The sequence below is a fragment of the Myzus persicae genome, unplaced genomic scaffold, assembly GCF_001856785.1.
Source record: "Myzus persicae strain clone G006 unplaced genomic scaffold, MPER_G0061.0, whole genome shotgun sequence".
Lineage (NCBI taxonomy): Eukaryota > Metazoa > Arthropoda > Insecta > Hemiptera > Aphididae > Myzus > Myzus persicae.
The window spans coordinates 520,026-532,701 of NW_019104078.1; the positions used below are offsets into that span (position 1 = coordinate 520,026).

At 25.5% G+C, this 12,676-nt stretch overlaps 1 protein-coding gene across 1 annotated transcript in view; it reads left to right on the forward strand.

Annotated features, from left to right (window-relative positions):
- LOC111038398 (neural cell adhesion molecule 2-like) overlaps window positions 1-12,676 on the forward strand; it is a 76,893-nt gene that overhangs the window by 59,751 nt on the left and 4,466 nt on the right. The window contains exons 12-13 of the mRNA XM_022321471.1: window positions 176-321; window positions 3,121-3,326. Coding sequence (XP_022177163.1) covers window positions 176-321; window positions 3,121-3,306 — 332 coding nt within the window. The 3' untranslated portion in view covers window positions 3,307-3,326. The remainder of the gene's footprint in view (window positions 1-175; window positions 322-3,120; window positions 3,327-12,676) is intronic.

Genomic DNA, 12,676 nt, shown 5'->3' on the forward strand with positions numbered 1-12,676 from the left:
GTCATTATCATGCTGATGTACAATTTCAATATTTTAAACAAACAATTCAAAAATTAAAATGTCAACATTATATATTAACTTAATTTTATAGTTCAGATAGGTATACTAAATAATTTACATACCTATCTAAAATATTCATAATTATTATTAATATTTGCATTGTTGTTTTATTTAGACGATGAAAGAGGAATGCAAACAGGATCAAAAATCAAAATCAAAATTCATGAAAATATGAAAAATGGACAATACAAAGAAATTACAGCCGAATCGCCGTATTCTGTACTAACTATACAGAATATTAATACTTCACGAACATCGCAAGTTAGTATAATAAATTGTTATTATTTTTAATAAATTATAATTTAAAGAATAAATATATAATACGCTATATATTTGAAAATTACCTATATAAACAATATTAATTTAATTTATAAGTTTTATTTCGAATAAAATTTTTTTTTCAAGTAATATTACAAACCTTTAATATTATATAAATGAGTAGATACTTCAAATATTTAATTTGAGGATAATATAAATATCTTCAATATAATAGATTTCAAGTGTACCTACTTCGTTATTCAGTAGATTCTGTGATCGAAGTGTTAAATTATTCTGCAATGACAATTATTCTGAACGGAGACAATGTGTCTGTTTACTTATTAGTAATTTATTTGGTTATTAAAGCAACATGGTAGATTGATCTGATTGCATATATAGTATATTGATAATCTAAATAATTATTATACTATTATTATTAACTTATAAGTATTTACTCAATATCAAATTACAGTTGAATCGTGTAAATAGTTTCATGGAATAAATAACATAAAATTAGTGAATTTTCAAAATACCATAGTGTATAGAAAACTATGTTCTTAGTTGATAATTTGTGTAATAATATAACGTTTTTAATTCCTACGAATTATATTTTTTCAATTACACCGAAATAACTAAAATCGTCGGAGGAAAGATCATTATTTTACGTTTAAATAATTGAACAACAATAAATAAAATGTAATAAACTTCAAATACTTTAAAAAAAAAATTGTTCTAGGGTATTTTTATATTTTTGAAATACTATAATACATATAAATTAAACATTTATATTTCAACAATAAGTTTTATCTGACACACTTAGAAGCAACAACATGTCATTTAAATTCAATTTAAGTACGAAGTATTTCATTTAACGTAAGACACTCTTTATTTCAGAAAACTTTTAGGCTTTTGAAAATATTTTTTACATACCTACTTGTTGCCAAACAACATTATTGCAAAAATATTATGTTTTTAATAGGTATTTTGTATTGTTATAGTTTTTTTTTTGTTTTTTTTCTCTTATGAATGACAAAATTCATTTTTAATTTCATATTTCAAATCAAAAGTATCAGAGTATAATCAGAGTAATTCAGAATATTTAGATCTATAAAAGTCATATTTTAAACAAGTAGATTGTTAGTTACCAAAGTATTTTAAGTTTAGGTGAGTGGAGTAGTAGACCAATATTTTGCAGGGTAACATTGTACCATTCCACTCTGCTCATCAAAACTGTAAATTATTATAAAGTTATATCTCATAAATTACTGCTCGTCCAAAATTCAATTATTAAACTTCGAAATACTTAAAAAATTATTCTACTTTGAAATAAAAGAATTTAAAATGCGTGTTGTTGTGGAAAAAAGTTAACAAATCTAAAAATCAAAAAATAATAACAATTTAATAATAATTTTATAATAATTATAATAATATATATATTTTTAGTGATTTAAAATAATTATGTAAGAAATATATTTTCAAAAATGCTTATATTTTTTTAAGTAAAAAGTGTCTAGTGTCAAATGGATCACCCTAGGTTAAATAAAGATTTATTATTCTATTTATTTATTCATTAGATTTAATTTAAAAAAGGAAACTCAAGTACATGAAATTTAACAATATATTTTAGATTTTAGCTATAATTTTTTTTTTGTAATGCAGAAATTAATACATTGATAATCAACCAAAGAGACTTTAAATTTTCACCAAATATGTTTTTTGTTAACGGTTTTTATACCAACTATAATGTTATAAACATATTTTTAGGTTTTTTGACTTTTGAAATGATTTGATTTTTTTGTTTTTTGATTTTTGTTAATCACATTTTTGTTTCTATAAGTAACGAAAAATTAAAAATCAATTAAAGTTTGAAGTTTGTGCATTAGTTTTTTGGACAGAAGTTAATACATCAAAAATACTTTGCCACATTTTTTTAAGCTTTTTTATAGTAAGAGTATGTCAAAATTTGTCAAAACTGAATAGTTATTAATTATAAAATCGAGTTGCATAATATTTAGGTAGGTAATAATATATTAATAACTATTTTAAGAAGAAAGAGATCTTTATCTTTACTTCAAAAACATTTTATTAAAAAACTTACCTATAATTTAAGTTAATGGATACTGAAAATAAATTGAAAAATGAAAATATTCCCCACTCCTTTGATTGTCAGTATAAGTTACCTAATTTAATTAAATATCATAGTTTTATAATAATTTGTATCTGCCTAATTTATTGTATTGCACATGTGTTATTGCATTTTTAAAATTCATCATTATCAACTAAAATCAGGATAGAAAAAACGAATTAAAACAAAAAAAATATACCAACGTAAGTGATATGACTTTTAACATATTAATTTAATTATGAAATAAAGTTATTATATTAGTATAACTGCATAAATGTATAATAAATCAAATATTAGAATTGAGTCTAGAGATAAAATAATCATTGAGTGCTTATATAGTTATATACATAGTCTTATTTGTTAATAAATATATTATACAGTAATATTGTAATAATGTTCTAGTACTACACATAATACACTAATTAAGATGCATGGATAATAATATACACTGGTTTATAATTTATAAATAAATACATTTTTAGCCAATATTATTACTTTAAAATATATTCATTAGGTACCTATACCGATAAGAAAATATTAGTTTATTGTGAGAAGTTTTTATTTTTTATTGGAGTACACACTACGAAACATAGAAATCCATTTAAACATGATAATATACGGTTATTCACAGATTTTTTTTTATTAACTAAAGCCAAATCCCATACATTTTTTTTCAGTCGGAAGGTCGCTTGAACGATAAAAATAATGTCCGGTTATTCACACCACGAACGCAGAACAGCAATCAACAAAAGATGTGTGAATCATACGTACTTTATCCAAACCACAAGTCCATCCCAATGCAGGATATGGTTTACACCACCAAGGCCAAACCACCATGCGCTGAAGTAGAAAGCATTGTATAGATTAACATAGTTCATTTTAGGTAATTATCAATGATTTATTTATATTTTATTTTATTACTATGTATCTATACAAATTACAATACACAAAAAGGTATATTTAATAAAACTTCAATTGGTTTTTTTGTTCAAATTTACAATACGTATAGGTATAATGATACCTATATTGACTACCTATGGTTTATAAGAGTACGGTTACATTTTCTTCAAAAATAATAAATAATACAAAATCATCAATATATTTTAACATATAGGTAAAGTATAATATATGCTGGAACTAGTAAAACGGATATAAACCTCATTTCAGATTCTGAACTGAGCAATGAATGTAGGTAGGTATTGGTTTTACAACGATGTGTGTTTTTACTGCCTGAAAACACTCTTTAAAGAAAAAAAATGCTTTGATCTTCAACTTTGAGGGTTGTTTCTGGTAGCAAAATGGATCTAGTCGCTACCTTGGGGGGTCGACAGTCCCAATGTTCCTGTATTTTTTTTTTTTTTTTTTAATAACTAAAAAACAATTCCTGAAATACGGAAATATTTACGCGACGGCAACACCAATGTTTAACAAAATCGACTAAAACTAAATAACTGTAAAGATCATATTTTCACCTAAAATGTACGATATTTTTTTATGAACTTAAAATTACGACGAAATTAAATATTTACACTTATAAAAAGTATAAATTTGTTGTTTATTATTTAGTGGAAAGTACTAGTGATTAGACTGTGCGAAGAGTGTCATTTTTGCCAAGGTCGAAGAGTTCTACATTAGGATAGTAGTTTTGTACCTACTAGTGTGTGTTCTATTAGGTGGTTTTTGAGATTAGTTATATGTATAGGACATAGGTTTATATTGTTGATGTTGAAAGATATCTCTCTCTGAGGGTGTCGTGAAGCTTATGTATTACTTGTAATGGTTACAGCTAGGGGAAGGTGGCGATGGGATTATGAGACTATATCATGGGTGTTTGGAGAATTGACATCTTTTTGGCTGTATATTTTGTGATGAGGTATTTTTGTCTTACGTCCAGTGGAAGGCAGCTAGTTTCGCACAACAAACTATCAACTTATCTTGATCTAAAAGAACCCGCGTTCATTCTGATACCAGCGTTTTGTACAATTTGTTGAGTATTTTCAGGGCGTTAGCCCGGTCAGGATTAGCAATGCTATAAATGGTAAATCCATTCTAATTTTAATTGTATTAAAAGATTATGGAGAATTTATATTTCCTTTAAATAGTTTATTATGTAATGTACAAAGTCCAAAATTATACATATCGTGAAATGTACGAATGCATTTTACAAATCGAATTTTAACCACGCCCATACAGTTTTTTTCTCATAAAAATTCATATCTTATTAGGTAAGTTGTTTATTAACTAATATTATAAAATTTAATATTTACTGAACTAAAATATTAAATCACTTAATATGTCTATGATGTTAGCTAGTTACATATTATATGATCCATTTTTTATGGATATATTTATAATTATTATTAAATGTCTAAACAGAAATGTAAGTGAAAATTTTTTAAATTTAAAACCTAATAATATTCTTCCTGCCTGATTATAATTTATTTTTATGCCAGTTTCGATGAAGAAATGTATAATTTATTCGTACAAATATTGATAATTGCGTGTTATGTTTTCATTGTATAAATGCAAATCTATGATATGTGTTTTTTTTTAATAAAAATTATTTTGATTATTTCCCCGTAGCTTAAAGTACTTTTATATAAAACTATCTTTTTATATTGTATCTATAAATATTAAAATGAGTCCAAAACAGTGAACTATTAATAATTATATTGTTTAAAATATAGAATACTAGTAATATTACGCGTATGTCTTAGTTCTCACAACAAGACTGTAATACAGTTAAAAAAATAATCACACGCAATGTATAATGTAAAATTTATCAAATCCCAAGAGCACGGAAAGTTTGTGTCTTGGGATATATTCGTGTTAATCATTTCATCAATCCCCTCTGACTCCCCCTCCGACTCAAGAGTCTGTTTACACACTACAGTTTTCGTGAACTCCTTTATACACTTTGTATTAAATCAATGTATTCAAACAATTTTTGATTTGTGGGCAAGTTATAGGCTATGACGAAGAGGGGAAAGAGATGATTTCCTGGAGGCTATTCATTATTGTAGAGAATAGTTTAGCTTAGAATGTACATGCCATATCTTGAAAGTTTATTTAATGGATAAAGCGTTAATATTTGTTTCAAAATATTAATATTGAAGTAATAATTATTATATTATGCATTTCTATATTTTTATCATGAACTCTTAGATGTAGAAACATTCCAATAAGTATATTAATTAATACTTTATTATATTTCTTCCTCACCATTAAATTTGTAGTGTGTTTTATCTTTTAAAACAACTTACTGTAAGAACTCATTTATTTTAAAATAAGTAGGTATTAAATATTCATTAATTTTTAAGTCATGAAAATTAATGTAAAATTAAAAATAATAATTGCTTGAATGAAAACAAAATAATTTGCAAACTAACTTTACTTAAGAAAAAGTTAAAATAAGTCTTTTGATTTGCAAAACAATTGACCATGACCGGCATAGAAAAAGTCAAAAAAATTATGTTGTGTTGTAACTAAGTATAATATTTGGCTTTGAGTCTATTGAATAATTAATAGTAAGTACCAACCTATATTATTTTTAATTAAAGAAATTGATTACTTACATTTTTAGTAGGCACTAGTGCACTACAAACAATAACAATGTCAACTGTGGTTTAAGTAAGAAAAACAAATTATATTTTATTTTACATGCATGCATACTGTAAACTGTATAGTGTATACAAAATACAATATACAAACTTAAAAATATTATGTTATATAATATACATATTTGAATGTTTAATTAAAATAAGTTAGTTACAGTAAATAATACACTATTTAATTTTTATAAAATAAAAAATAATTAAATAATAATTATATCATGGAAATACTCTACGCCTTAGCTACATTTTAGCTCGTCTTAAAATTATGAAAAATTTACCACATTATTTTGTTTTATACTTACACGTAATTTAAACATAATTCATATCTCCTTAAAAATACTATACCAATTACAACTTTTACACTATTATCATGATAGTATTTGAAAAAAAAAATGATATTTGTGATGAAACAAAATTGTTTAGTTAAATTCAAGGTTCAAATAAATTGTATATCCAATATAATAATAAATATTATGATGAAACTGATAAAAAATAAAGTACTCAAAAAGGTGTAGCTTTAAAATTAAATTTTAATTTTCAATCAATGACTGATATAAACTATTTTATTACTTATTATAAGTAAGATATTTCTATTTATTCAAGATTTCGAGTCACCTACCTACTGTAATTGTAATAGATGATGGCCGACGATTGTCGAGCACTATTAAACACTTAAAATTAATATTAAATAATATTTCTTGTGAATTTATAAAAACTTATAAATTTATCCTTTTTTCTGTTTTTCTTGCCATCAAAATTCATTGAATTATTGTAAATTATATTGGTAGGTACAAGATTAAAAAAAAAATAGTAAATTCTAATGTTTTTATAAATTCATTATCAAAATATTATTTAATATTAATTTTATTGAATGTGTAGAGTAGTTCTGTGAACCACTCACAAAAATGTATAAGTATGACGTTTAATGTGGACTATAAACCATATTATTATGTTTTTTTCGTCACACCTACATATATATTTTTTATGAGTGATAAAAGCTATCTTGAGAAATATGTATATTAATGTATACCATCTACTATGATGTATTTATGTACTAAAAACATTAAACAACATAGATAGTAATCCTATGAAATAAATAGCTGGAACCGGTATTTGTAAATGCTTTCAATCATCTTAAGTGTTCTACACAAAATTTTTTTAGCACACCTATCCACATAAGTTAAAATCGCTTAGTATATTATTTTATTCTGAGATAGTGTCATTTGTTTTCCAATGCTGTATTACTAAATCAAATATTGCAATATTTCATGTTCAATGTTCATGTCTGAACAGTAAATTAATATGTTGTATGTACAACATAAAAGTAAAATAATATATTTAATTTGATTTAAATTTTTTTCTATTTACATTAAAGACACTAACACAATAATTGTGTTCTTTAGCCTTAAAGAATATTTAACATTTTTTCAAACAATCTTAAGTTCTAACTATTTAAAAAAAAAAAACTCCAAAACCATAAATTAAAGCTTTTGCATTGCTAATTATTACAAGTCTGTTGTATTTTGACACTAATACGTCATGTGTAGGGAGTAAAAAAAAACTAAATTTTTTGGTTCACTTTCCATTGTGCTAGAAACTTGAAATTTGAACCATAGCTTCCTTGTAATGATTTCATGCAAAGTACTATGAATTTAAGAGTTGAAATTCATCCCCTTTTATCTCTTTCAATAACAGTTACTGTGATCTATTATTTTTCTAGATTGCTAATCTTCGACACAAATTAAAAATATGTCTATTCAAATGAGTACCCACAATTATTTGTTTGTAGCTAAGAGGTTATTAAGTGAATTATAGACAGCAACCATATGTGTGCTATAATAGAGTATATGATATTTCATATTAATGATTGGAAAAAAGAAGGCAATGACATCTACAGAACGTTCTCAACAATCTCGAAAGCTTCTACAAACCTTTTCGACTTCAACCGGTTTCTTCTCCTTAACCAGTTTTCACTTAGATACACCCAAATATTCCCTTTACAGTTTCCAAAACTGACATTTACTTTGGCATGCAGCATCCGGCATTGTCATCGAACAATTAAGAAGAACAGTAATATAACAAATTCTCGTCGCGGTAAACAGAATTACCTACCATCAATCGTTTATCCAAAAATTAAGATTAAATCTTAAGCTTTGAGTTGTCGGACATTATTTTAGTTTGTAAAGTAGTCTTTAAGTAAAGTTGTCTTTTTTTCTAGCCCGTACTGATGTAAAAATTCATCTTACTTTCACATTTATTAAGATCCTCATTTTCATTGTTTACCAAGACATTTTTATTAATATAAAATGTGTAGTTGTTTCCTCTCAACTTATAAATCACAATTATCCGAACTAATATTAACGGACATGTCGGACATTATGGAAATCAATGAATATTATTGTAAGTCATAACACTATACTTCTATACCTAATACAGCTATTAGTAACTTATCTATATACTAGCGTATAAACTTTATTGCATACCAAACTACCAAATTAAAAATAACCTTGTAAAATAGTTTGAAGTTACCCTACCAAGTGCTACATTTATGGGTTTGTTTTAATTACTATTCACTTAGTTAATTCATTTGGTGAATAATATTTAATATCTAAAACTATATAAATCCTTATAAATTTTTTTCAGACGAAAAAAAATTTTTTACAAGATTATTTATCCCAATTTATGGCTTACCTGTATGCATTTGCAAATTATAATTATGAATTTCATAAAACTATGAAAGTGTCTCATAATACAATAGACCATATTTTTTACTATTTTAAAATATGTTTCCCTTAAGACGATCCGTATACCTACCTACCTACTAACCACTTGAAAAATTAACTAAATAATTTAAACAATTAAGAGATAAAAAATATTTATTGAAAATAAAAAAAAATAATTTAAACAATTAGGTACAACAAAAATATACCAAAATTGAGATTGTATAATAATTACCATTTATTAGAGTACAATATAGAAACTTATAAAACCTAAAGCAAAAATTAAATAATATAATTACTTTTATTCATAAGAAAAAATTGAAATTAATATAATAACTAATGGCCGCTGCTCCCAATGTTAATGTAAGATCAATAAAAAAAAACCTTAAACAAAAATACATGAATTAAGAAAACAATATTACTCTGCATCTAGATAACATTATACTAGATGTCTAAAAAAATTATGATTGATGTAAAACAATTATGACGTTAATTTTATTTATAATCAATTTTTATATAATAATTAAAATATGGCTCATAATTGTTAAACCAATGTAGTTTGCAATGTTCAATAATAGAAATAATGGATTTATAATATATATTATAGAATATATAACGTCTAATTTCAGTATCCTAATAATGATCAGTAATAATTATAGCTAATAATTAAAATATTATGGCTTGACGTGGCGCGTTGCCTGCTGCCGATCGCGAAATGCGACTGGGAGTAAGTAATGGCCACAGCTACTAGCTCCCGGATGGGTGACCACCCGGGTTCATAGTAGTTAAAAACATTGCCACTCATACACGTATTCGCTACCATTGTAACAACCTTAACAACCGTAAAAATCGTAAAAAAAAAACAACCTACCGTACCAATCTTACCCCTACCACAGTTCATAACCCCTACAACAACTAATGGCCTTAGTCGCCGAGCTTAAGTTTTTTTAGTAAATATTATAGTTTGTAAGTGAATCTATAACTATAGGAAATTATTATATTTTCGTATAAATACTTTAAAAAACACTGGTGACAGGCCGTAATATGATATTATGGAAATTGTAAATTCCTACACGAGCCTTAAAAGGATATCCTATAAGTTACAACATGAGATATTTAAATATGAAAATATTTTATTTTTATATAGAATTTCCCATAAATATCATAATTTTCAACTATAATATCTAGTTAAAGAATAAAAAACAAATTTCTTCCGACATGAAGTAAGAATCAGGCATTCGTGAAGCTGGTGTGGTTGAAAATTGTTAATTCTGAATATAAAGAAATTATTTCTAAGTGTCTAATATTATACATTTATGTCTTCAAAATAAAAGTTAGATATAGATAGTAAACACTTAGTAGTTAATAGCACTGTAAGACACAGAATTCTAGTTATTTAATAATGAATGAGTACAATAATTTTACATTTGTTTATTTCCTAAATCACGTTGGGCTCTACTAGTTTGAATTTTCGACTAACAACTTTATCTTTATAAATATTTATTTTTTTTAGACAAATAATTGTAAATTTTAGGTGGTTAGGTTCATAATACGAGCAAATTAAAACATTTTTTTAAGGAACGACGTAATTTTAAAAATGCAAACTTAAAACTTTAATATTTTCTCGCCCTTTAGAACTCACCCCCTGATTACACTACAACTGGTGCCTCCTTTTTATTTTCATTATAGTTCCCAATACCCCATAGGTATTTGATAAGATTTGCCTAGTTTAGAATCCACTGGGCAATGTCAATATGACAGACGACACTGTATATAAAAATCCTTTATATTATAAAATACACCAGCAATTGTTTCGAAATAAATTGACGAATTATTTCGATTATAACTTATCGTCTGAATGAGTGTACGACCCTGTCAAGGTCATCGGTTCTATAATCTATAGATTTATTATATAAGTACAACAAAAAAATCCTAGAATATATTATGCACTTCCCACTGCCCGATTGTTTTGATGAAGCTAGAATCGTATAATGATATTTATGTACCTTACTTGAACTTGAAGTATGGATGGTCAAGACCTAAGATAACTATGTATATGAAAAAATATGAGAGTACCTATAAGATGACTGAGCGAAAAAGTCGAGAATAAACAGTAATAACTACGATAAAACTTAAAACTGTACAAGTTTTCTAGTGTTCAATCTTACTTTTGAATGAAGTTCTAAAATTATGGTAAGTAAATTAAATTACAGGCATAGAATAAAAATCACCTTAATAATAATATGTATGGTGGTATGGACAATGGTTATACAGACATTTTGCTAACAAGTAACAACTAAAAAATACATCTAAAAACGATTATTTGCGTATTTTTATCACAATAATGTGCATATTTTTTTTTTTTTTTTATTTATTTGAAGAAATCTACAATCTATACATGGTTTTTGTACAATAAGTAGGTTTGGTGAATGACAAGTAAAAAATATAATATGGGTAATTAGATTAGGGAAGATACCCAGTGGTAGCACGAGCACCCTATGATGTGCATATTTAAATTTTATTTTTAATTATTTTTAATGTACAATCGTCTATTTTATCGAGTTCTCAAATGGCAATCATTATTTTACAATAATAAACACATTTAAAAAAATAATTGAGTCTAATGTACGTCAAATAATACCATCTGCCAATTTTAAACAAATAATAAATTTAAATAATAATGTGTCCAAAAATCAATGATACCTACCTAATATATGTAGGTATATGTTTACAGTAATAATAGAGTCAAGGACATTAATAGTTATTCAAACCCACTATTAATTTAAATACCAGTAAATGCCACTATAAAATCACAAAGAAATAAAGTACACCTATTTGAGAAATATTGTTTAATGCTATTTTTAAATATATTTTATTTACTATTTGTTTCACGCAAATATGAAATAATTAAAAAGATTGACTACTACCAATGTACTAACTATTTATTTAAGTATGAGTGTATTTGATGTCAATATGATGTCACAAACTGGCAAAGGTCAGTCACCATATTGTTTACTTAATTATTCAATCTATTTTTAACAGCTTGTCTATTCTGATAGGTTGTAAACGGAAAGATTTCGTATACGAGTATTTTGGTGTCAGTGAAGTAACAAGAAGGGGTGGTTAGGGTTCCTCATATCCCACAACTGATAAAATTAGCCACCGTTCCATAAAAAAGTTACTTAATATACCACTTACTGCGTCACACGGGGAGTTTGAATCTGATTCTAGGGGATAGGGGCTTTTTTTTCAAAATAAATCTCATATTTATTAGACGTGAAAATATTAAATATTCACATAACCACGCCCTTCTAAACTTATTTTGTTTCTTGAATCATAATGATTACTATACCTATTATGTGCAATAATTAATAAACAATAATTTAATAATACATAAAACATATATATTACATAATACATAATTACAGTATTACCTTAATTAAAGTTTTAAACAATCGAAGAATGCGATGTGTTATTAATAACCAATAATACATGCTAATAACAGTAGAGTACCTAAAAATTAGTAAACTTCAGTAATTTATGGTACATTAGTTATAGTACTAATAGACGTATACGTGTGCGATACTTGAAAAAAAAAGAAAAAAAGACAGACATGAATACATGATAAAATGATAAAATGAAATATTTTAACATGCTCACAGAATCGACTCAGACAGTCAGACGTTCAATACTTTACTGTGAAGTACATACTATATAAACTCCAGCGTCTGAGTTTTTACAGTTTACTATAAAGTCTTTAAAATGTAATGTAGACGTCAGACATGATCATTAAATTACATACACCAGTTTATTTGTTTTGTTGACGTTGTTTCCGGGAAAATACGAATCAGCAAGGACGTATCGACTCCAAAAATTATCAAATGAACAAGAAAATAGAA